The 22,892-nt window shown below is 43.8% G+C and overlaps 1 protein-coding gene across 4 annotated transcripts in view; it reads right to left on the bottom strand.

The window, feature by feature from the left end:
• Nucleotides 1-22,892, bottom strand: part of MAP2K5 (mitogen-activated protein kinase kinase 5) — a 307,732-nt gene that overhangs the window by 248,268 nt on the left and 36,572 nt on the right. For all 4 annotated transcript variants that reach the window (XM_085849335.1, XM_085849333.1, XM_085849334.1 and 1 more), the window contains exon 4: nucleotides 125-194. In XM_085849335.1, coding sequence (XP_085705461.1) covers nucleotides 125-194 — 70 coding nt within the window. The remainder of the gene's footprint in view (nucleotides 1-124; nucleotides 195-22,892) is intronic.

The following is a 22,892-nucleotide window of genomic DNA, read 5'->3' as shown; positions in this document are numbered from 1 at the left end:
AGGCTCGTACGAGAGCAAATTTGTTTGTGAAGACCAGAAACAAGTGTTATGGGATGACATTACACAAACATAATTCTCAAGCGAAACGGTTGAAAAGATAATGTACAATTGGTGTGCCACCTACCACGTGGAAAAATGTTCAGGGGTTCTTTCATCTGTCCACACAAATGCATCTGCTGAAGGATACCAAGATACTGGGGAAGAGAAATTTGAAACAAAAACAAATTCTCAGCGAAACAATTACAATTTAAATCAGAAATATTTTGCAATTAGCAGACACAGGGATGGGTATATTCTTAAAAAAAAAAAAAAAAAAAATGCACATCAAACCAACAATTCATTTGAAGCTCATTACTCTACCAATACCGACTTATTATCAAACAGAAAAGAAGAGAGATGTTTTGTTTGTGATCGACAATCTTCCTCAAGCCCATTAACCAGCCCTGGCATGTAGTGGCCATTTTGTATCTGACTCACACCCTAATTCATGCCATGTACCAAGACAAGTAATTTTTAAGCACTTCAGGACAAAGCCACATCATCATCATCGGCATCATCATCATTGGGGTTTCCTTCTTTCTTAAATCACAGTTGGCATGGCCTGGTGTTGTATAGATTCACGTTAGCGGTGATGCGAATATTTCCGTGCCCACGCAGTACCAGGGCAGTACCGTGTTGTTTCAATGGATGGTGTGTGTGCCCGTCGTGTCCTGGCAAGCTTGCCATGTGATTAATGTTGTAAGTGAGTGTGCGTGGCATTGTGGGGTGGTGTTCCTGCATCGCAAGGTGAATCAACAAGCTGGTACGGCATGGTAAAGTTTTGTAGCAATGTGTATGTGGGCCATGTTGGTGTTGTGCGCTTTACTTTCTCATCCTGTCTGCCTTGCACCGTAACCTTTTCACCATGTAAATGAACGGTTTGAATTGTTTCGGAATACGTGAATAGATATTTACGTCGGGTTTCAGCAAACAATGCGTGGGAGTAAATGTAAAACAAAATGATCAAATAACTGAGTTTGTGTATACATGGTGAAAAAAAAAAAACACATGCACAATTAATGTGACCAGAACTCATGGAAAAGGTGACATCAGGGATTAAGTATTACTCACCAAAAGGAAAATTGAAAACACAAAATGAAAATGACGTGCTTCGACTAAAAATGGCAAAACCTCAGCAAAAATAGTATTCGATAATAGAGACAAACAAATAGGTGGAGTTATTCCTTTTCTCATCCCATCATTTGCTGGTTTAAGTGCAGCTGGGGCCCCAACAGGAGGAATTTTGGGTCTTGGTAAAAGCAGTCAATGAAAGGAAGGCTCAACAGCAAGCCCAACAGGAGATGGGAAGGCACAGCAAAGAGAAAAATCTGCAAATCACAACTTCATATTTTGGGTATTTTTACAAGGAATGACAAGGAATTTTTTATGCGCAGAAGGAGGCCGTTCGGCCCGTCATGCCTGCACCACACCAATACCAGATTTTAAAATAAATCCATCAATACCCCTTCCCTTCATGTGCAGCCTTTTGGCTGCTACACTGGTACTTATTTCACCGACCTCGGAAGGATGACAGGCTGAGTCAACCCCCTGGTGTTAATTCAGCAGACAATGGGGCTTGAACTCAGGACCCTCGGATCCCAAGCCGCCACCCTAACCACTAAGCCAACACCAGGCTTACACCAGGGTAAAAGTAGATTTTGTTGAAAGGCGCTTTTTGCCGGCTACTGCCAAATTATTGGTCGATGATATGTCAACATCCATTAACACAGACTGGTGTTAAACTCACAAAAATTGGCAATGGATTATTTTTTCCCAGTAAGTAAACTCGTCAAATTATGAGCTCATCAAAGATGATCAGGAAACGTAAAAGGTGAAGATGCATATCACCACAAGTATGATGACAAATAAGATGTCATGTTACGTGGCATCCGTCTTACTTGACAACTATGATAACAAGTATGACAACCTTGCAGAAATGAGTGAAGTAGACAGAATGAGTTCAACTGATGAATCACTTAATAAACTTCTAAAGAGCACAGCATCAAATCTGGAGCTTGAAGATATCTATAAGATACGAGCAAAAGTACCCGTCCCCAATGACAGGAAAAGTTTGAGTTAATCGATCAATTTAAATGATTGCATGGACTACAAAAAGGTTAGTTGTGTTGCTCTCAAAAAATTTGGCCTTTTCAATTTGAGAGCAATTGGCAATCCTGCTTGACAAAAATTGCTATATTGGTCACTTTTTCCTCAATATGCGACCTCAAAACAGCCGCTGAGGCTGTGGCCACATATCCCATGTTACTGCCCACACAAAGTTGTATCTGAACTCCAAGTTTGGAGTTTGTAGCTTTGAAGATGTGGCCGCGCATAAGAAACAGACCCACAGAGATAGATAGAGAGAGAGAGATTCAGACACATATACAGGAGACCCTCGTATAACACAGGGGATGTGTTCCCACGAAATGCCGTGTTATCTGAAAATGCGTGAAAGGGGCAATATTTAACATGCAAAAACCTGGGTTATGGTCATAATGGGGAAGATTTCAACCTTTTAAAGTTGAAGACTGACATAAAAACCTCAAAAAAGCAGTAAACAATGGGTAAATAAAACATAAAACAAATAAAAACATTAAAATGAATTACTTCTTTAAAAGTGTTGTCACGATTGGGGTTTTATACAGTACATATTGCTTGTGGCAGGTTTATTCAGGTGTGGCAGGCTGTCCAGTTGAAGTTAAAGGCTCAGAAGGTGAAATGGAGGCCGATTCGCTTTGGGATTTTTTGGAAGAACTTCAAAATGGACACTTGAGAGGCTCCCTTCATTTTCTGTTCGTGGACCTCCTTGTAACATTTCAGGACATTCTCTATCTCCCTTCATACCTCGGAACTTCTCATGCAGTCAGGATCATGTTCATCAAAGATGGCCATGGCTTCATTGACAAACTTGAAACCTTCAGCCATGATGTTCATTGTGAGGGCTTTAACAGGCAAAAACCCTTCAGGACTTGATTCTGATTCCTCTCTGATGCACTCCTCCTTCAGAACCAGAAGATCTTCATTGCTCAGCTCCTCCCTGTGCAGGAGAAGCATCATCCCCCTCAACGTCATCTTCATCGACCTCTTCAAATCTCAATTGCAGGGCCATGTCCACAATCTGTTGCCTTCCTTTGCTGACTTCAGCCTCAGTGACCTCTGAACTCAATTACTGCCTAAAGCCAGAGTTGATGGAGATGAAAGTGAGGCTGGGCATGCGTTTCCAATAAAGTCCAGTTTCATTGAGGTAAAACACCTGGCTCGATGTGTAACCTCCATCCGCAATCACCGATTTGAAGACAGCTGGAAATTGTTTGACAGCAGCATGATCTGCAATAGTAGCTTCCCCAGTCAACTTGAGATTGTGGAATGCATGGCGACTCTTGAAGCTCTCAAACCACCCATGACTGGCAGCAAAAGGCACTGGATCATTGGTATCTTTGGTTAGATCACCATACAAAACTCCTCGCATTCTCTTGAATGTCCATTCCAGACAAGGGCATGTCATGTTGGTTCTGATCCTCTGTCCACTTGGTCAGCATCTTCTCCATTTTGTTAATAGCATAAGGCCGAGATCTTGCAGTTCTAATAACACTGACATTAGTTGTTGCCTGAGTGCTCTTGCAGATGTTGTCATGATTGTCACGAATGGTTCTTACTAAAGAATCACAAAGTCCCATCTCTCTTTGAATATCAATGCTGCGCTCACCTCTATCAACCCAATCTAAAACTTTTAATTTCACCTCCAATAAATGAGACTTTCTTAACTTCTTCTTCACTTGATTATTATCTCCAATGTCACTTGTTACATGCTTTTCAGTCATAGTTTCAGCCACTGTGAGTGAACAACTCACTCAGAATGATGGAGCACGAACGACTCGCTCAGAATGACAGAACACGAACGACTCACTCAGAATGACGGAACACGAATGATTCGCTCAGAATGACAGAGCACGAACAACTCACTCAGAATGACAGAGCACGAACAACTCGCTCAGAATGACGGAGCACGAACGACTCGCTCAGAATGACGGAGCACGAACAACTCATTCAGAATTACACAGCGTGGCAAAAGCATCCGCTGTGAGTGAATGACTTGCTCAGAATGACGTAGCGCAAATGGTGTTGTTGTTGTTGTTGTTGTTGTATTAAATGTGCTGGAGCGAAAATGCATACCAGGGTCACTCGTAGATAAAAATTAGGACCACTGCACCTGTCGTTTATCAGAGCCCTGGCCTAAAGGCCCAGTCACATCTTGACGTTTTAGCCAGGAATGGCAACGTATAAAAATGCACGTAAAACGTTGGCGTACGCTGAAGTTTTGAGGTTTTTTTTTTAAGTTTTGGTCGTATTCATAACGTGTTGGTCGTATGCATAACGTATTAGTAACGGGCACAGAACGTTTCGTTGTGTTAAAGATAACTTATACCAACGAATGCTTCGCCTGTTGTCGGCGTTCACAACCGATGCCCAACGATAGTTTAACTTAGTCATAGTGCGCTGCACGTATCGCCGACGAACTCGTGGCGTTCTCTGTTAAAAACCTGCCGCTCGCCGATTTAAATCATAACCGCCGGAAAATTGGAAGGGTCAACATCGCAGTCACACCTTGACGATTTAGCGAGCGTATGCCGACCTATGAAAAATGTGTCTAAAACGCTGGGACATGTCAAATACGGTATGGGTAAGTTGTGTATACGTTAGGAGCATGATGAAAAACAATGAAGTACACTGGCATATTACGTGGTACGTCTAGTACGTCGTGAAATTTCAAGCATGCTGAAAATTTTACGACGTACTCGACGTATGGCTCACAAGTTCCGCATACGCTGGCATAAGTTCTCGGCACGCTCCGCAATCGTTTACACACGTCGGCCACACGTTACTTGTAAGTTACTCATAAGTCGAAACACGTCGAGGTAATGTTTAGCATACCCGAAACTTAATTTTTAACCTACGAGTAACGTGCTTTGAACCTATTAGTAGCGTGCTTTGAACCTATGAGTAGCGTGCTTTGAACCTATGTATAAAGTATCTCAAACGCACATTGGAGTATGTAGACAAATTTGATTAACGTCTTCCGGACGACCACAGAACTTACTGAACGTGTTTCTAACTTACAGCTACTGTATTTGGCGTATTGGCAGCGTTTAGGGGAATTGGTATATACAAATGGGCTTCACAAGAGGAACCCGTCAGTGTTCCAGACTCCATGTTGAGTAGATGTCAATGTCAGTAGCAGTGGCAGTAGCTGTAGCAGTAGTAGTAGTAGTAGTTCGAGAGAATTTAGTGATGTCGATGTTAGTAGTAGTAGTAGTTCGAGAGAATTTAGTGATGTCGATGTTAGTAGTAGTAGCAGTAGTAGTAGCAGTCGTAGTTGTTCGAGAGAATTTAGTGATGTCGATGTTGGTAGTAGTAGTAGTAGTAGCAGTAGTTAGAGAGAATTTAGTGATGTCGATGTTATTAGTAGTAGTAGTAGTAGTAGTAGTAGTAGTAGTAGTAGTAGTTAGAGAGAATTTAGTGATGTCGATGTTGGTAGTCGTAGTAGTAGTAGTAGTAGTAGTAGTAGTAGTAGTAGTAGTACTTTCAAGTAACGTGTTGCAAAGTGTGAACAACGTTCGTGTAGCGTGCTTATAAAACGTTACTCATAGGTTAGAAATAAGTTTCGGGTACACTAAACATTACCTCGACGTGTTTCGACTTATGAGTAACTTACAAGTAACGTGTTTCAACGTGTATCAACGATCGCATAACGTGACTACAACTTATGGCCAGCGTAGCAGAACGTGTGAGTCATACGCCGGCATACGTCGTAAAATTTCAAGCATGAAAAAAATTGAGGAAAACCCAAAAGTTCAACGTTTAAAGCCAGCGTACTACCACTAATGGCAGTGTTTTTCAGCGTGGTCTTAACATATACAAAACGTACCCATAACGTATTCGACGTGTACCAGCGTTTTACACAAATTTTCCAAAAATCGGCATAAGCTGGCAAAAACGTCAAGGTGTGACTGGGCCTTAATGTTAACCCAAATTCTGTAGCATTCTGACTGGTCGGTCTGGAGAAGAAGATTTTTGAAGGGATTTATGGATTTTCCCAACATTTTATTAAGTCCGCCATTTTGACACACTTTCGGTCATGTGATCGGCATCGCCTCCGCAATTTAACATCAGTGCCCTGTCCTAATTTTGCAATCCAAATTTTGCAGTATTCTGACTGGTGGGTCTCGAGAAGAAGATTTTTAAAAGAATTTACACGATTTCCCAAATAATTTACTCGGTCAGCCATTTTGATACACTTTCGGTCACATGATCATCATGACCTCCGCTATTTCACATCCTTACCCTGGACTAATGTTGTAACCCAAATTTGGTGGCATTCTGAATGGTGGTTCTTGAGAATAATATTTTTGAAGAAATTTATGCAACTGCCATTTTGACACACTTCAGGTCATGTGATCGGCATGGCCTCCGCAATTGAAGATCAGGACCCCGTCCTAATGTTGTAACATAAATTTGGGAGCATTCTGACTGGTGGGTCTGGAGAAGAAGATTTTTTGAAGGATTTTACTACGTTGGCCATTTTGCCCTACTTAATCAAACGGAAGACCTCGTAGGAACCCGAAGAAAAAACCCGAAGAAGCAAAGATGGAGTCATCAGGAGGAACCTGGATAAAGTCACATGACCAGAATGAGCTTTGCAATCCCAGTTATCAGCCAGGACCAGTAACTTGCTCCCAAATTTCAGCCGGATCGGCCCAGCGGTTTGGCCGGAGAAGTCGAAATAAGAGACGGATCGACGGACGGTGCATGATGACAACAGCTTATCTGTAATTCCAATTCCAGATAAGCTAATAATATTAGATTTAACTTGAAAGATGTATTTGTTTGCATGAAGGATTAACTCCTTGAAACATACCAGAACACTAAAAATAGTATGATGCACATGGAGGAAGAGTGATGGTGGAAATAACTCTCATTGAGTTTACATTTCCAAAATTAATCAAGAAAACGTTTTCACAGTTATGGAATTCCTCGAGCTATATTGAAGTTGTGAAATTATTGGGAAATCATGTTTATCTGACGTCTCGGTTGCAAGCCTTCAATTGCAACTGTTGTGGACAATTACATAGATCTGTATGTTTCATTTCATCGAAATAACAATTGAAGTATCTTATTACATTCTCATTTTTACTCCTCTCAAATACCATACAGTCGAAACATGTAGATCTATAGGAAGGTTCTCCCTTGATGGTATCTCAAGAACAAGGCATCGATTATTTAAACTACTAGGGCAACACTGAGACCAACAAAGCCATTTATAATATTAAACAAAATACATAAATGAAGTGTCGACAAATGAATCGATTATCCAGGTCCAACATATATAAATGAAAGGACATTACGATTTGGAGGCATGACAATTTAGTAAAGCCTACCGTCCTTAAATTAAACTGCTCTGTAAATTACAAACGTGTGGCAAGAGAAGCAACTACACCGAATTTTACAACATCCACAGTCACACTTCAGATCCTCTTTTATAAACAAAGTAGTGTAGTTTGTACAATAATAGCACCTTGGTGATACGATAAATATGATTTGTGATAAACTTGATCATTTGAAAGACCTGCTTCACCTTTTGGAACTAAATCAATCTGGGAAGGAAGAATATTATTAATTTGGGGTGAGGAACGTATGAGTAAAAGTCGTTAACAAACAGGATAAAAATAATTGAAAACAAACAAAAAAAATCCCCCAATGTACTTGTACATGATGAAAATTAAGAGAACCAAACTCAGAGCTACAAAAAGAGATGGCAAGGAGCTACAAAAATATTTGCCAATCAGAAGACGGGGGTGGTGTTGCATTTCACCACATCCCCCTTTCATATATCTCCAATAGATAAATATGAATGAGCATATATTCTGGAGATTCAAGAAAATTATCATTTTTGATAAGACCATTTGCGCTCTTCACATTTGTGGGAAAAAGGTATTCGGTATTTTCAGATCTATGGAAGATATAATTTTTTTTTAATTCAGTCGTATGACTGGAGTTGCTCAACCTACGTTAAATTAAATACGTTAAATAATATTTCAATTAGGACACTGAATAATTCCACGTGTTCGAAGTTGATGAAATATAAAGGTCTTTAATATAACACGAAAAAATCTCACTGGTTCCATGTTATGTAGAAATTAATTTCAGATACAGAGGTGTCTTAAAGTCCCAATGAAGAAATATTTGATGGCCTGTGGAGTGAATCCTGAAGTGTCAGGTCGATGAGTGGAGACTCAGCCCAGAAAGGAAAAGAACCAGTCGAGAGTCTTGTTACTGTTCTTTGAAACATATAATAACATATTTCTATATGTGCTGTATCGCCCACAAAATAAGTCATTAAAAGCCAATTTTTCATCGACAGGTAATGATATTGTCGCATGTACAGCCCCTACACAAAACTGCAAGTGATTAACGAAGGAAAATGTAAATGCCAGGAATTTAGATCCTGAGGATGGCTGACTCAAGGTGAAAATTGGACAACACATTACCTGAGCGGGAGTACGACGAGCCTCGATTTTCGTGTGTGCATAGACACAAGCAATTCGCAAAAACCAAAGGGATAGGTAATTTATTCCCATTCAGGCATTTAAATTTACCAGACCAGTCAATGTGGGAAAGAAGGCAGATGCACAAATATGCATGCGTGAACCCAGGAATAATCTAGAACGGCACTCGGAAGAGCGCACACCTCCGCCGGGCTGAACAGTTTACGTATTGTATCCCACTGATAGGCCGGATAAGAATTTGGACCTCAACCAAAATGTAATGAGTATGTTCTTGTCACGTACCCAACTTATCCACCAAGATTTGTCACAACCCATACATAACTTTTTGAAATATTGTGCGGTATGTCGTTTTTGACCGTCTCTCAATGATGAAGAATCTGTTGCAAATAAAAGGCAGTGTGTGTCACCTCCGTAACTCCAAAACCATAAAACCGAGCAGCCTGAAACTTTGCATGCATACTAAGAAAACTCCAAGGAACCCCTCCATTTCCTCTGTCCTCTCCCCTCCCTTCCCTCCGTCCTCTCCCCTCCCTTCCCTCAGTCCTCTCCCCTCCCTTCCCTCCGTCCTCTCCTCTCCCTTCCGTCCTTTCCCCTCCCTTCTCTCCATCCTCTCCCCTCCCTTCCCTCCGTCCTTTCCCCTCCCTTCTCTCCATCCTCTTCCCTCCCTTCCCCTCTCCTTTCCCCTCCCTTCCCTCCATCCTCTTCCCTCCCTTCCTTCTGTCCTCCCCCTTCCCTTCCCTCCGTCCTTTCCCCTCCCTTCTCTCCATCCTCTCCCCTCCCTTTCCTCCGTCCTTTCCCCTCCCTTCCCTCTGTCGTCTCTCCTCCCTTCCCTCCATCCTCTCCCATCCCTTCCCTCCGTCCTCTCTCCTCCCTTGCCTCCGTCCTCTCCCCTCCCTTTCTTCCATCCTCTCCCCTCCCTCCATCCTCTCCCTTCCCTTCCCTTCCCTCCATCCTCTCTCCCCTCCCTGCCTCCTCTCTCTCCCCTCTCTGCCTCCTCTCTCTCCCCTCCCTGCCTCCTCTCTCTCCCCTCCCAGCCTCCTCTCTCTCCCCTCCCTGCCTCCTCTCTCTCCCCTCCCTGCCTCCTCTCTCTCCCCTCCCTGCCTCCTCTCTCTCCCCTCCCTGCCTCCTCTCTCTCCCCCTTATGCTTCAGTCACATTTGGCTCGGCGGCCGTAGAGTCGAAAAAATCTAAGGCCACTAGCAATTATAGGGCGGCCGCACTATTTCCACGGTCACACAATGTAGCAGTCACAAATGTTTTTATTTTTTGGGTAGCCGCACGGGGTATTTAGAAATTGTGGAGACCGAAAATGTGGGGGTGCCATACGGTCTTTGATTTGATGTCGCATGGTGACCTTAGGGCGTCCCTGCGGCGGCCATAGAATTTTCAAGGCAGACGCAAGGCAGCCTCAAGGTGCCCGCAAGGCGACCGCAGAGGGGGCCTAAGGCGAATGTAGAAATAGTGCGGCCGCCGTAATTTTTTGGGGGCTGGCAAAATTCATTTTTCATTGATAAGAGCCTACAGAAAATGCATGAATAACGCAGGGGGGGCTGGGGGGGGGGGTACGGCCGCCGTATCCTATCCGTAGAGCAAATGTGACTCATGCTTTAATAACGCCATCAGCGAAGCAACGGGTTGTACTTGATAGTTATTTAAACCTTCTAAACCGTAAGAAACGTGTTTGATCCATCCTCCTCCTGTGCATATGCCGTCAACTTCATCTCATTTAGGCAACTTTGGGGAACGGTAAAAATTAATCAATAACTGAACGCAGTCGGTTTGAAACCTTTTGGCCGTTTCCTGGGACAAAGGATCCCGGGGCAGGGACACTGTGTTAATGAAGCCTTTGACGTGACTACATATTTGTTTTGCACAGAAATATGGCTGAATTTTCATCTTCCCGCCCCCCACCGTATTCGCTTTTATGACCCACTCCCTTCCCTCCTAGCATTATTTCCCTTCACCCACCATTCTTATGTTTTTCTTCTGTCATCCTTTTCTCATTTTCTTTTTGTGCCTTTGTCACAATTTTTGGTCAAAGACTCTGTGGGTACCACCCACCCCACCCCATCCTCAAATTTTGAATCCACTGCTGCTGCTCCTTAAAATTCCCGGTCAAATGAAGATGCAAAATTTTGGAAAGAGCAGGCCACACAAGTCAAGGGTAAAAGTGACATCTGGGACATTTAAACTCGCAATGGATGAATTAGTATTGCATGGCTCAGGCTTGGGGAAGTAGAGGGGGGGAAATGGGGAAGAGCTTGGAAAATGCCTTAAACTACAAGCCGATGTGACAAATGTACACATTTATAATTGCATACAAAACGAGTACAGTAGTTATAAACTTAACATGATTCTGTAGCCTCGAGTCACTGGTGGCACCATGGCATGACTAAATTATGAGTGCCAACATAATTGATACCATATTATCTGATGAACAGAAAAGTAGTCTTTGGACTCATCAAGATATTTATGCATAAATGTAGTTTTTTTATTTATTATGCATTACATCTTTAGTTTTCTTGGAAAGTGCAGCAATATTCCTTCTCGGAAGCCATTGCATTATCATGCAACAGCACCTCCACCTTCAGGTCACCTCGGTTACTGCAGATGTGTGGGAAGATTGTTTTGCTCCTGGAAGATGGAGTATTGCAGCAAGACAACAATAGAACTGGTAATACTGGGCCAATGAATCATCCTTTTACAATGGGAGAGAGAGAGAGAGAGCAAGAGAACAAGAGAACAACGTTCGAATTGAAAGGATGGGACAACATATTTACACCGAGTCAGGAACAGGAAAACAAATGGCTGTGAAAAATACTTGTTCTTGAAGAAAAGGTGGGGATGAGGTCTGGACCCCCATTAAACCCACCTCACTCCCCATAAGGACATTTAGTTTGCTTGAGGGACTCACTCACTCACTCACTCACTCACTCACTCACTCACACAAAGCACAAGTTATAAGATATTTTTGTGTTCCTTCATGAACATGTGAGAGCAGTAGGTCTCACAATAAATTTCCACGTCCATGCTCATCACGTAAACTACGTCACTGGGGATTTGCATTTAATGAAAGTTAACCTGCCTAAATCATGACTATGAATTAACTCGTATGTAGTAGTGGTAGTAGTGGGATACCCATCACACACAGACTTTCTGTAAGAAGTAGAGATAAGAAAAGTATGGCTCTTGACAACACACAGAGCCACAGACACAGGGTGAAGAGACGAAACAAGTTATAATGCAGGATCAATAGTCTCTCAATTGGAGATGCACAAAGTCATTTAAAAAAATTAACTCACACGGTTAAATTAGATGTTAAAAAAAAGAAAGTTACGGTTAAATTAGACAACCTTGTCGAACTGTTGCAAAGGCCACTTGAGCATGCATATGAAACTTCACAAGTCATCCTCACTATAATTAATGGATCGCTGCTTGTTTGTCATGCTGCTCCTCCGACAGTGATGGGCTAATTACATCCAGACTTACTACAGAGAATCAGCATGACCCCAATTAATGTATAGGGGTCTTTTTAGCTTTGCCAGTGGTCTTAGGGGGTGAGGTAGGGTTGGGGGTGGGGGGGGGACGCAAATTCTCTATGTAAATGTGTATCGTGTAGCGCCGCCTCCAGATGGAGGAGGGTATTACAAGTCTCCACCATTTACAGGACAATATTACTGTCCACACGTTGTCCAGTGCAGTGAGGTGTTTTGAATTATAAATAGTAGGTATATTTTGGCTTCATGCAGGTAACCCGGGGGGTTTTTTGCCTATACAGAGCTGTCAGTCACCTATACACCACCCAAATAAAGGTATGCGTCAGAAGAACGTGTTGCATGATTGGAACAAGATCGTCCATCAGGTGGGTACTCTGCTGGTAATAAATAAATGGTCCAGTTTGTCTACTTTTCTTTACATACTGTTAAATACAACCCGTCGCTTCACTGATGGACATATTAAGGGGGGGATGAGGAAGGGAGAGAAAGGAGGGAGGGAGGGGGAGATGGAAGGGAGGGGAGGGGGAGATAGGAGGGAGGGGAGGGGAGATAGGAGGGAGGGGAAGGGAGATAGGTGGGAGATAGGAGGGAAGGGAGGGGAGATAGGAGGGAGGGGAGGGGGAGATAGGAGGGAGGGGAGAGAGAGGAGAGAGAGGAGGGGAGAGAGAGGAGGGGGAGAGAGAGAGGAGAGGGAAGGAGGGGAGAGGAGGGAGGGAGAGAGGATGAAGGGGAGGGAGAGAGGAGGGAGAGAGGAGGGAGAGAGGAGGGAGAGAGGAGGGAGAGAGAGGAGGGAGCGAGTGAGGAGGGGTTTTAGAGCTAGGAGGGGGTGAGGAAGGGTAGAGCTAGGAAGGGGGAAGAGCAAGGAAGGTGGACAGGGAGAGTGATGCCTCACCAAACTGCAAGTGTGATACCGCTATCGACTATAGGGTACTCGCCAAGTGACTTAAGCATTCAAGCAATCACTCCAATGAAATGGTTGATAAGGAACATCTGGCTTGGCAAACGATAGCAAGTTGATTGGTAATGGCACGTACCCACAAAAACCAAAACTTTGCCCATTTCTTAACATTGTCAGATGTCAATTTATATTTCGACAGATATTTGGTCCACATGGTCCGATTCCTCCAAACTCGAGTCATATTTTGATGATACACTTTAATTAGTCCATGAGGGTATATTGTGGAAAAATCGTATCATATAATGCATAAAATCACTCCAAGCTCCTAATTTGAAAACTATAGCATGAACAAAAGTGATGTATAGAGCGATTTGTCGGTATGTAGATCAGGCATTTGATGATATGAGTGAGGAAAGTGAAGAACAACATTTTGAGTGCTTTTTCGTTTATAAACCGTTGTACCCTGTTCCTACTCAAGGCATTGTTGAGCAGGCCAAAAACAATTGCGAATTTCGACCCCAGCAAGGGAAAGAAAGGTGACCGAGGATGCACCTTGATGAAGGATAATTAAACGAGAGGGAGACTCGATGGAGCGCGTACCTCTGCCACGTAATGCCTGATCCACGAGAACATATCGGGACCAATACATTTTTGAAATATCATGCGAAATGTCGTTTTTGGCCCGATCTCTCAATGGTGAAGAATCAGTTAAAAATAAAATAATTCTCGTATCCAGATCCGGATTCGGATCTCTCACCAAAATCGAATCAATTTGTCTTTGCCACACACCTAACCTGTCCACCAAGTTTTGTCCGAATCCATCTACAAGTTTTTGTGATATTGTGCAATATATCATTTTTAGCCCAATCTCTTCTCAATGGTGAAGAATCACTTTCAAAATTCTAGGAGTCGGATCCAGGTCCAGATCTTCACGAAAATCGAATCATTTCGTCCTTGTCACACGCCGAACCTGTCCACAAAATTTCATCTGGATCCATACACAACTTTTTGAGACATCCTGTACACAAGCATACAAACAGAAAGGGGTGAAAACATAACCTCCTTCACCTTCGGTGGCGGAGGTAACAAGGCCGTTAATAATCTTCCAAAGGGGTGTTTTAATTAACCCAAACACCCAATTTTCATTCATGCACTCCCTTGGAGTTCCCTTAGTGTGCAAGCAAAGTTTCAGGCTGTTAGGTTTCATGGTTTTGGAGTTATGGAGGAGACACACACACACACACACACACACACACACACACACACACACACACACGGAGCCGATTACAATGCAGTATCCCCCAACTCCCCTTCCCCACTCGTTTTTTTCAAAAAGCATGGGAAGAAATGTTCCATTACAAGGAACTTTGACGCAGGAGGAGGCCATTAGGCCCATCAAAGTTTGCGCTATTGTTTCCAACTTCTTGTTGTTTGCCTGTGCTCTATCATTTTAAAAACATTTTTAAGGTCTTTGGTACAACTTGGCTGGTGATCAAAATGCCGACCGACCCGACTCAGAGTGGACACTCTAACCATTACGCCACCGAGGCTGGTAAATAGCCATTGACCACCCCGAGTTGATTCTGAGAGTGCCATTGCCCTCACTTCTTTACTGCCCCTCTTCTATTAGCAGGTGATGAAATCAGTGGCAGTGATTTGACATTCCATGGATGTTACCAAGCTTGTGGTACATATTCTCAATCCTGAACAGATGCCCATCTTCATTGTTGACCACCCTTGGTAGTCTATTGCAAAAGCCATAAAATGGTGGACCTGATCAAGAAGCCATGATGAGGAACAATTTGTCCTGACGTTTGGTGGATTGCACATGGAGATGGCAGCTCTTTAAACACTGGGAGACCTTGAAGACGGTCGATGGACAGATGCAGTTGAGCAAGCCGGTGTGTACAGAAAACTACGTATACTGTGCTTCGGTGCAGGATGTTGTCTGGTCCAGAGATGGCCTGACTTATTGGATAGTTTGAAGCATCAATGGAAACGAGTAAAATGAAGCTGAACCCTGACACAGTGAGCAGACAAAAACATACAAACAGCACTTTTCAGAGATGTCAAATCACCAGCTGGTCTATTTTTTTCACAGATAACAGTATGAAATTGGAAATATCTTGCTATTATCTGTACAAGATATGTGAGCTCAGCAAACTCATATGATATAAGAAATGTATTCAGATCACAGCAGTGATCTCCTCATGTGAGGTCGTAAAGACCTTGAAGGTGCCGCCACAAGTGGGAAATCTCAGACTTGGAATTAAATGTGATGTTGTAAGCTGCCTGGAAAAGTTGGTTCCTTCTGAAAATATCTCTTATCCTATCACAAATGTAGTCATCCATTATGTCATCCATTATGGGGCAATTAATATAAGACATTAATAGTAATCCATTATGGGGTGGCTCATCAGTTAACATGGTGAGACCAGCCACTGCCAAGACTTTCTCGAATTATGCAACACAAGTATTCCTTCCTCACATCACAGGTTAGCTGTGCAGCATGTAAGCAGATTGGATATTGTTTGAGATGAGTACGTCTTAGGTAGTCTGAAGACACAAGCAAGGAGCAAGAGGACAAAGGGAATTTGAAAATGTGTTGAGGCTACCAGCGCGACTGCAAGAAACCCCAAAGAGTTTCTCAGATTTGATGACAAAAAAAACCAGAGTTGTTCTCATTCGACTACACAAACAACAACACTGAGAAACAGGACATCTTGACATCCTGCAAACATGTACGGTAATTCCTTGCTTGATGCGGTAGCTGCGTTCCTGAAAAGTACCATGTTAAGTGAAATTGCGTTGTGTGAAAACAATCTTCCCATAATAAACAATGTAAGAGGTGAGGGTTGTGGGAGGGAGGAGAGGATGAGCAAAGAATATACTGTACGCATGTGCAACAATGAATACACTTGTAAATAATAATAATAATAATAATAATAATAATAATAATAATAATAATAATAATAAGAATAATAATAGTATTTTTGAAAATAAAAATTAATGCAACAAAATTCGATATACCTTAAGATGGTGGTGGTTGCTTGATGTGGGGGTGTGGGTGGAGGGGAAAATGGTCGAGTTATTGGGGGGTTGAAGGCAGAGGGTCATGATAAGTGAACCTCGTCCTGCTTACAGGGGAATTCGCACATTGCGTTCCTGCAAACCCGTCCCTCGGTGTACTGCAGTGAGAGTGGTGGGTGGTGGGCTCTTGACAGTTTTGTCCAAAGTGAAGGCCCGCTCAGTCGGTAATTTTAAGCGGCTGTACTATACCAGGCTGAACCACCAGCTGACGAGTTGGATGTCAGGGGTGTTGTAATCCCTATTGCTGACCCTCCAATCAACTGTGGTCCACTTTCGTTTGTGGAAACACAGGCTGTAGTGAAACAGTTTAAATGGGGTAAAGTTCCTGGGATTTGAGGCATCGTGTCGTTGCATGTAGTTCTGTGCTCTGCCTGGAACACAGGCATCATCCCAACTGACTGGAAGAGGGGCCATGTTGTACCCCTCTGGAAAGGGAAGGGTGATCGCCAAGACTACAACTACCAAAGGTTGATGCTGCTCTCGGTACCGGGCAAGGTCTTTGCTCAGATAATTCTTGATAAGGTTCGCTACCATCTGCTTGAGCACCAGCGTCCAGAGCAGTCAGGCTTTATACCAAAGAGGTCAACGATTGACTGTATCCTTACTCTTTGAGTCCTCACCAAACGCAGATGAGAGTTTCGACAGGGGCTGCTTGCAGCCTATGTTGATCTCCATAGAGTGTTTCATTCAGTGAATCGGCATGTCTTCCCTCAGGAAGATTCTTGGTCTTCGTGGGGTGCCAACAAAAACTGATAAATCTGATGTCTGAACTATACTCCAGTACTGAGAGCACTGTGAGATGTGGTGGTACCATCTCTGACTTATTTCCAGTTGTTACTGGAGTTTGTCATGGGTGTGTACTGGCCCCCACACTTTTCAACACTTGTATGGACTGGATTATGGGGAGGATGTCAGAGAGATCAAGTTGCGGTGCATCATTTGGGAATGTCAATATCTCTGACCTTGATTTCGCAGATGATGCAGTTATCTTTGCAGAGACTCTGGATATCCTTTTGGGGGCCCTCGAGGTGCTAAATGAGGAGTTGGAGCTGCTGGGATTATGGGTTTCCTGGGTCAAAACGAAGATCCAGGCTTTCATTGAGATCTTGGATGCTGCTGTCCTGTCTGTTCCTGTTTGTGGCGAGGATGTTGAGGTCACGGAGACCTTGGCAGTGATATTCATGTCTCCGCTGGATGTGAGCTAGAGGTCAACAGACGTCTGGGTCGGGCCTGGGGAGTGATGGATTCACTGGACCATGAGGTGTGCCTGTGTGGGAGGATGAAAACCTGAGTCTTCAGGTCATTGGTGCTTCCAGTCTTGCTCTATGGATGTGAGACTTGGACTCTGACCAGGGATCTGAGATGGAGACTTAATTCCTTTGGGACCAGGTTTCTTCGGAGAACCCTTGGCTATCGCTGGTCGGACTTTGTGTCCAACGAGCGGTTGCTGAGAGAGACTCAAATGAGATTTGTTACCTGCATAGTCCGTGAGCATCGGCTGCGGCTGTATGGACATGTGGCTCATTTTCCTGACGCTGATCCTGCTCACCAGATTCTCACAGGGAGGGAGCCTCGTGAGCGGAGGACGCCAATGGGCTGCCCATGTGCCTCGTGGTTGCAGCAGATTTATCAACATCTCAAGGACATGGGGATGGGCCAGGCATCTGCCTGGGGGATGGCCAGACGGAGGCCCATGGAGTACCGGCGGAAAGTGGACGCAGCGACACGCCGCTCCGGCGCATGCTCCCATGCCAGATCCTGACCTGTCATGATGATTTTTCCACTCATGATTTCAATGTATGACACCGATAAATCCCGATTAAAAAGTTATGATGGTCGAGGACGTGTCACACAGCAAGATGGTGGGGCAAAGCACTGAGATGTGAATTGTATCATTCCACCCAGCCAACCGTGCATCTCAAATACGGTCCTCGACTGCCGCTCAGAAACCGCTTTACATCAGGCACTTTCCACGTTGTGCGAAAAGTTTTTCCTCTTAGAAAAACCATGTTATAGCGAAATTGCGTCGTGTGAAACCACGTTAAGCGAGGATTTACTGCCGTATGCACACAGTCTATAAATGGCAGGCAGTCTTCCTGAATGCACACACGTGGAGGCAGACACTTGTATTCTTCATACGACAGATGCTGCATGAAGCAAGGATACACCAACATGTTGATTCATAAAGTTAACACCAGTGTTATCGTTCTTGCAGTCACATTGGTGCATCTCCTAAATATGAATGAGCTTTCGATTGATTGCCTTTGCTACAGGAAGGAACTTTCCATTCTTAGTAGCTCATGAGATGGCAAACATATTGGGTGTCAACACACGTGTAAAGGTTTGCTCATCTTTCATGCCTTCAATGGGGGGGGGGGTGGGTGGGGGTGACTCTGAGTCATCCTTTAATTAAAAGCAAACACTGTGGGAGATATTGAAGGCAATTAATGATATTACACCATCATTCTGTTTCACGGCGGCTATCACCGATTACGTGAACCAGTGGGGTTTGGAAACACTGGACAACTGCAGTGTTGTTATATTCTTGTATGACCATCCCAGCAGCCAAGAGCATCATTGAGATTTTTCCCTCAGGAGGGTAAAGCAACGGATAGTCTTCACCCGACACGAGCTGCACTTTTCCAGTGCATGAATAGGCGAGCACATCGAGCTGGTGACAATTGGGCACGTATGGCAATCCCTATTCCACAAATGAATGGGGCTGAATCCAGGATGATGAAGACAGTTGAGAACTGAACTGCACAACCCTCCCAGAGGCTTCTCAGGTTTGTCGAGAAGTGCTTCACTGCAGGTGCAAGACTAGAAATCATTGCAAATATCTGAAGGCAGCCATAGAGTTCACTGTTCTCTGTCATTGTACCTAATTCAGAATGTTCTCATCATTAAATTTTACATTTACTCAATGTCGTCACATTATGTTACGACTGTTACTGTAGCCAGTTTGGCTGAGGAATAGGTGGTAGTCAGTGTATTAGTACAAGTTGATACTGTGATCCTATTTTCATTCCATGGCTGAAGATCACCAATAAACTGGCCAACCAGGACTCATACAACCACATAAAGAAGTCATATACACCTGAATAAAGAACTCCAACACCATGTTGAAGTGAAATAAAGATGATAAAAGATATAAATGAATGTGAAAAAGATTCTCGCAAAACATCAGAATCCTGTAGTTATTAAAAAGAATAATGTCCAATAATGGCCATTTTAGCGAAATGCCAGGAAAGTCACCACGGGGGTAAATGCGATGCGTCTCCACCCAAAATGTTTAGTCTCATCACGGCCTAGCAGTGCACCAAGCTTCATGCTTTTGTCATCGGAGGCACAATTCTTTAATATATCTGATGCACTATTTAATATGTTCACTGTAAATTTTCATCTTTATTCTTCAAAAGTTAGCAAAAAATTCCTTGGGATGCCGATCACAATCATAACTAGAGTGAAGTCGATGGTGTGACATCGCAAATCCCTACACTTCCCACCTATAGCAAAGTTGAAACATGGTAAAAGGTTCCACCAGGATTGAATCAACATAAAATTTTGATTGAAAAAAAAAATTCCCGTTTTTACCCCTCGTTACATATTCCATGCGTCCCCCATTGTTGATTGCATGTACAAAATGTTACGGATCAATAATATATTCCACATAATTGGAAATGTTGTTTTGTATATACTGTGGCAAAAGGCAACTTAAATTAAATAAGTATTGTGGTTAATGTGGAAAAAGGACATTAGTGCAAACTGTCAGGGTTGCTGGTGGGGAAAAGTGGTGGGGGCTAATGTCCAAGTGGCTTGAGGAATTGGGTGTTTACCAGTGTGACCACTCATCATTTTCATAAATGCCAAGGTGAGCTAATGAAAAAAGCCAAGAATTCACAAGGTTTCGGAAAAGCGATGATAATGGAAAAGCGATACGCCAAGAAAACCTATAGAAAACCAAGACGCCAAGGTGAACAACGAATAGCCAAGATCTTGTGAAAAAAAAGCCAAGGAGTGGTCACACTGGTGTTTACGCTAATGTGTCCAAATTGAAAGAAAAACAGACTGGGAGAAAGAGGTATGGAGAGTCTTTGAAGACACTAAGGCATGCAGATCCCTCGACACCAGGCCTCGGAGTGACCTTGGGTAAGACACAATATAAGACGGGCAGAGAGCCGTATCTTCAAGAGAGCACAATGCGGACTGTTAGAGATGGAAGAGCTGCAGCATGTGGCTGAGTTCATTTTATGAAACCGAGTTCAACAGCAAGGAGGGTATTGAGAGTGTTACAGGCTCACCATGACTGAGAGTGGAGCATGTTAATCCTCAACTTATCTGTTAATTGATCTTATCTGCTGGCTGGTTGAGATCCAGATGAAGCAATTCTATACTGCTGGTGTTACAGAGCCGACATCCAAGCAGACGACTTTATCCTGCTGGGGTCACAGAGTTGACATCCAAGCAGACAAATCCTCTCTTGGCATATCAACAAAACCAAGGCCAAGTTATCCATCCTCATTCCTCTACTGGTATGCAGTGTGGTCGTTAACGGCAAAGAGTGGACTCGGGTTCATCTGCTTGCTTCGGTGGTATGAACATCACCCTCTGGGGACTCGCAACGCGACTGGCCTGTGGGACATTACTTTGTGTGCACTTGTGCTCTTATCAGGGAAACAGAGCCTGCTTCGAACGTGAACACATCCGACTTTAAATTTGTGCCTTGCTGGGGTCTTCTTAAGAACTGGGTACACGAGATAAGTGCCAACTTGAAGGTCGTGAGTTATATTTAAAACCTCATTGAACCTGACATGTGCAACGTTGGAGAGTTTTAAAAGCATTAAGACATGAAAAAATTCACAGATTTATCCCATCTCGTCTTCAGTTGTCATGCCCTTCTTGCCACCATTAACACACTGAAGCTTGTGGTGTGGCAGTTGTCCTGAAACAACTTGTCTTCGCCTCATGGAAGGCAAATCTAACTGAAGACAACTTCAGTTCCTTCCACAAAGCTCGGAACAAGTGTGTGTCTTCCCTAGGAGAGCCAGAAAATAACATTTCTCATCTCAAGTCTGAACTCTCAAACCTGTCTCGCTCCTCCAAATCCTGGTGGCATCTCGTTAAGTCCATTTCTGGTGTATGTTCCACCTCCATCCCCTCCCTTACCTCAAAATAGCTGCACAGCTTACCACAGCCACAGCTTACCACTGAGGCTCTCTGTCAGCACAGCTGATACTGCACATGAAAAGGCTGAATGCCTAAACTCCATGTTTGCTTCTAAATCTTGAATCCCAAACCCTCTCGCTTTCTGTACCCACCTTACCCAGTCACACCCAGCTGTTCCTGGACTCTGTGACCTTTTCTTCCGACAAGCTGGAGAGCTTGCTGTCAAACTTCGACTCAGATTCTGCAACTCATCCAGACAGCATCAGCCCACGTGTTGTGGAAACCTGCTCTGCTGCTCTTGGTCATCCTCTCGCTGTTCTATTCACCCTCTCATTTTCTCAAGGTCATCTGCCATCTGCTTGGAAATCAGCAAACATTAACAGTCTGCATAAAAAAGATGCAAAAAACAGATCCTGAGCTGCACCTACAGACATCACCCTCTGGGGACTCGCAACATCTCGGCGGCGTCATCAGCATTCTCCGAATCATCAGCAAGGTCATGGAACATCGCTTCCGACATCAAATCCTTCCTCTTCTCCAATGGCTTCATTTCTGACCATCAATTTGGATTCAGACCAGGTCGCTCAACCATGGAAATGCTACTTCTGCTTTCCAAACAATGGAAGGAGGCCCTCAATGCCAGACATGGGATCAGAGCCTTTCAATACGGTCTGGCATACCGCACCTGCTCAACAAACTCTCTTCCAATGGTATCCAAGGCAATCTCCACTCATGGCTCACAGACTTCCTTTCTTGTCACAGTCAAATTGTGGCTCTTAATAGAATTCTCTCATCTTCTCTCCCTGACCAGGCTGGAGTTCCTCGAGGTAGGGTTCTGGGCCCTGTGCTTTTTTTGGTTTTCATCAACATTCTCCAAGACTCTCTGGAAAATCCTCTTATCTTTTTCTCTTAGCTGATGACTCCACCCTTTGCCGGACCATCTGTCATCCTTCATATCGGCAAGCAGCAGCCTGTTCATTCTCTGCAGACCTGAATAAAATCACAAGCTGGTCAAACACTTGAAACATGTCTTTCAGTCCTGGAAAATCTCACACTCTCACTATGTCTCCGAAAGGACCGTTTGGAACCCCGCCCCCCTCATCTACTTTCTCAACAATCATCTTGAAAAAGTTCTGTCTCAAGGTTTTGGGCCTCACTCTCTGCCATGGTCTTTCTTGGAAAAGCCATATTTCCAAGCTGGCCTCCAAAGCCAGTTGCCAACTGGGCATCCTCCATCATGCAAAGTCCTTCCTTGGCACACCAGAGCTCCGAACCACATACAAAGCTTTCATCCGCAGGATGATTAAGTACAGCTCTCCCATTTGTGGTGGTGCTCCTGCCTCACATCCAGCTCCGCTCCACACTGTAGAAACCAAGGCTTTTAGGATCATTGGTATCTCCCATGACGAAGCTGAGTCGTTGGGTCTCTCACTCTCTCACCACAGACAGGTCAGTGATCTTTCTGTCTTCTACCGCCTCCTCTCCGACCTTACCCCCCCTCCCCTTTCTCTGTCTGTGCTATGTACCCCAGATATTTCTGCTGGGCGCTCAAGGTCTGCCAGCAGCCCCCTCCTGGTAAAACTGCCAAAATCTACAATCACTGCTCACCTTCACTCTTTCATTCCTCTTTTTCCCCACC

Source organism: Eptatretus burgeri, chromosome 12, assembly GCF_056783735.1.
Source record: "Eptatretus burgeri isolate ZD-2024b chromosome 12, Ebu_testis_v1, whole genome shotgun sequence".
NCBI lineage: Eukaryota > Metazoa > Chordata > Myxini > Myxiniformes > Myxinidae > Eptatretus > Eptatretus burgeri.
Note: the sequence above shows the minus strand (reverse complement) of the source record. Positions and strands in the feature narration are given on the sequence as shown.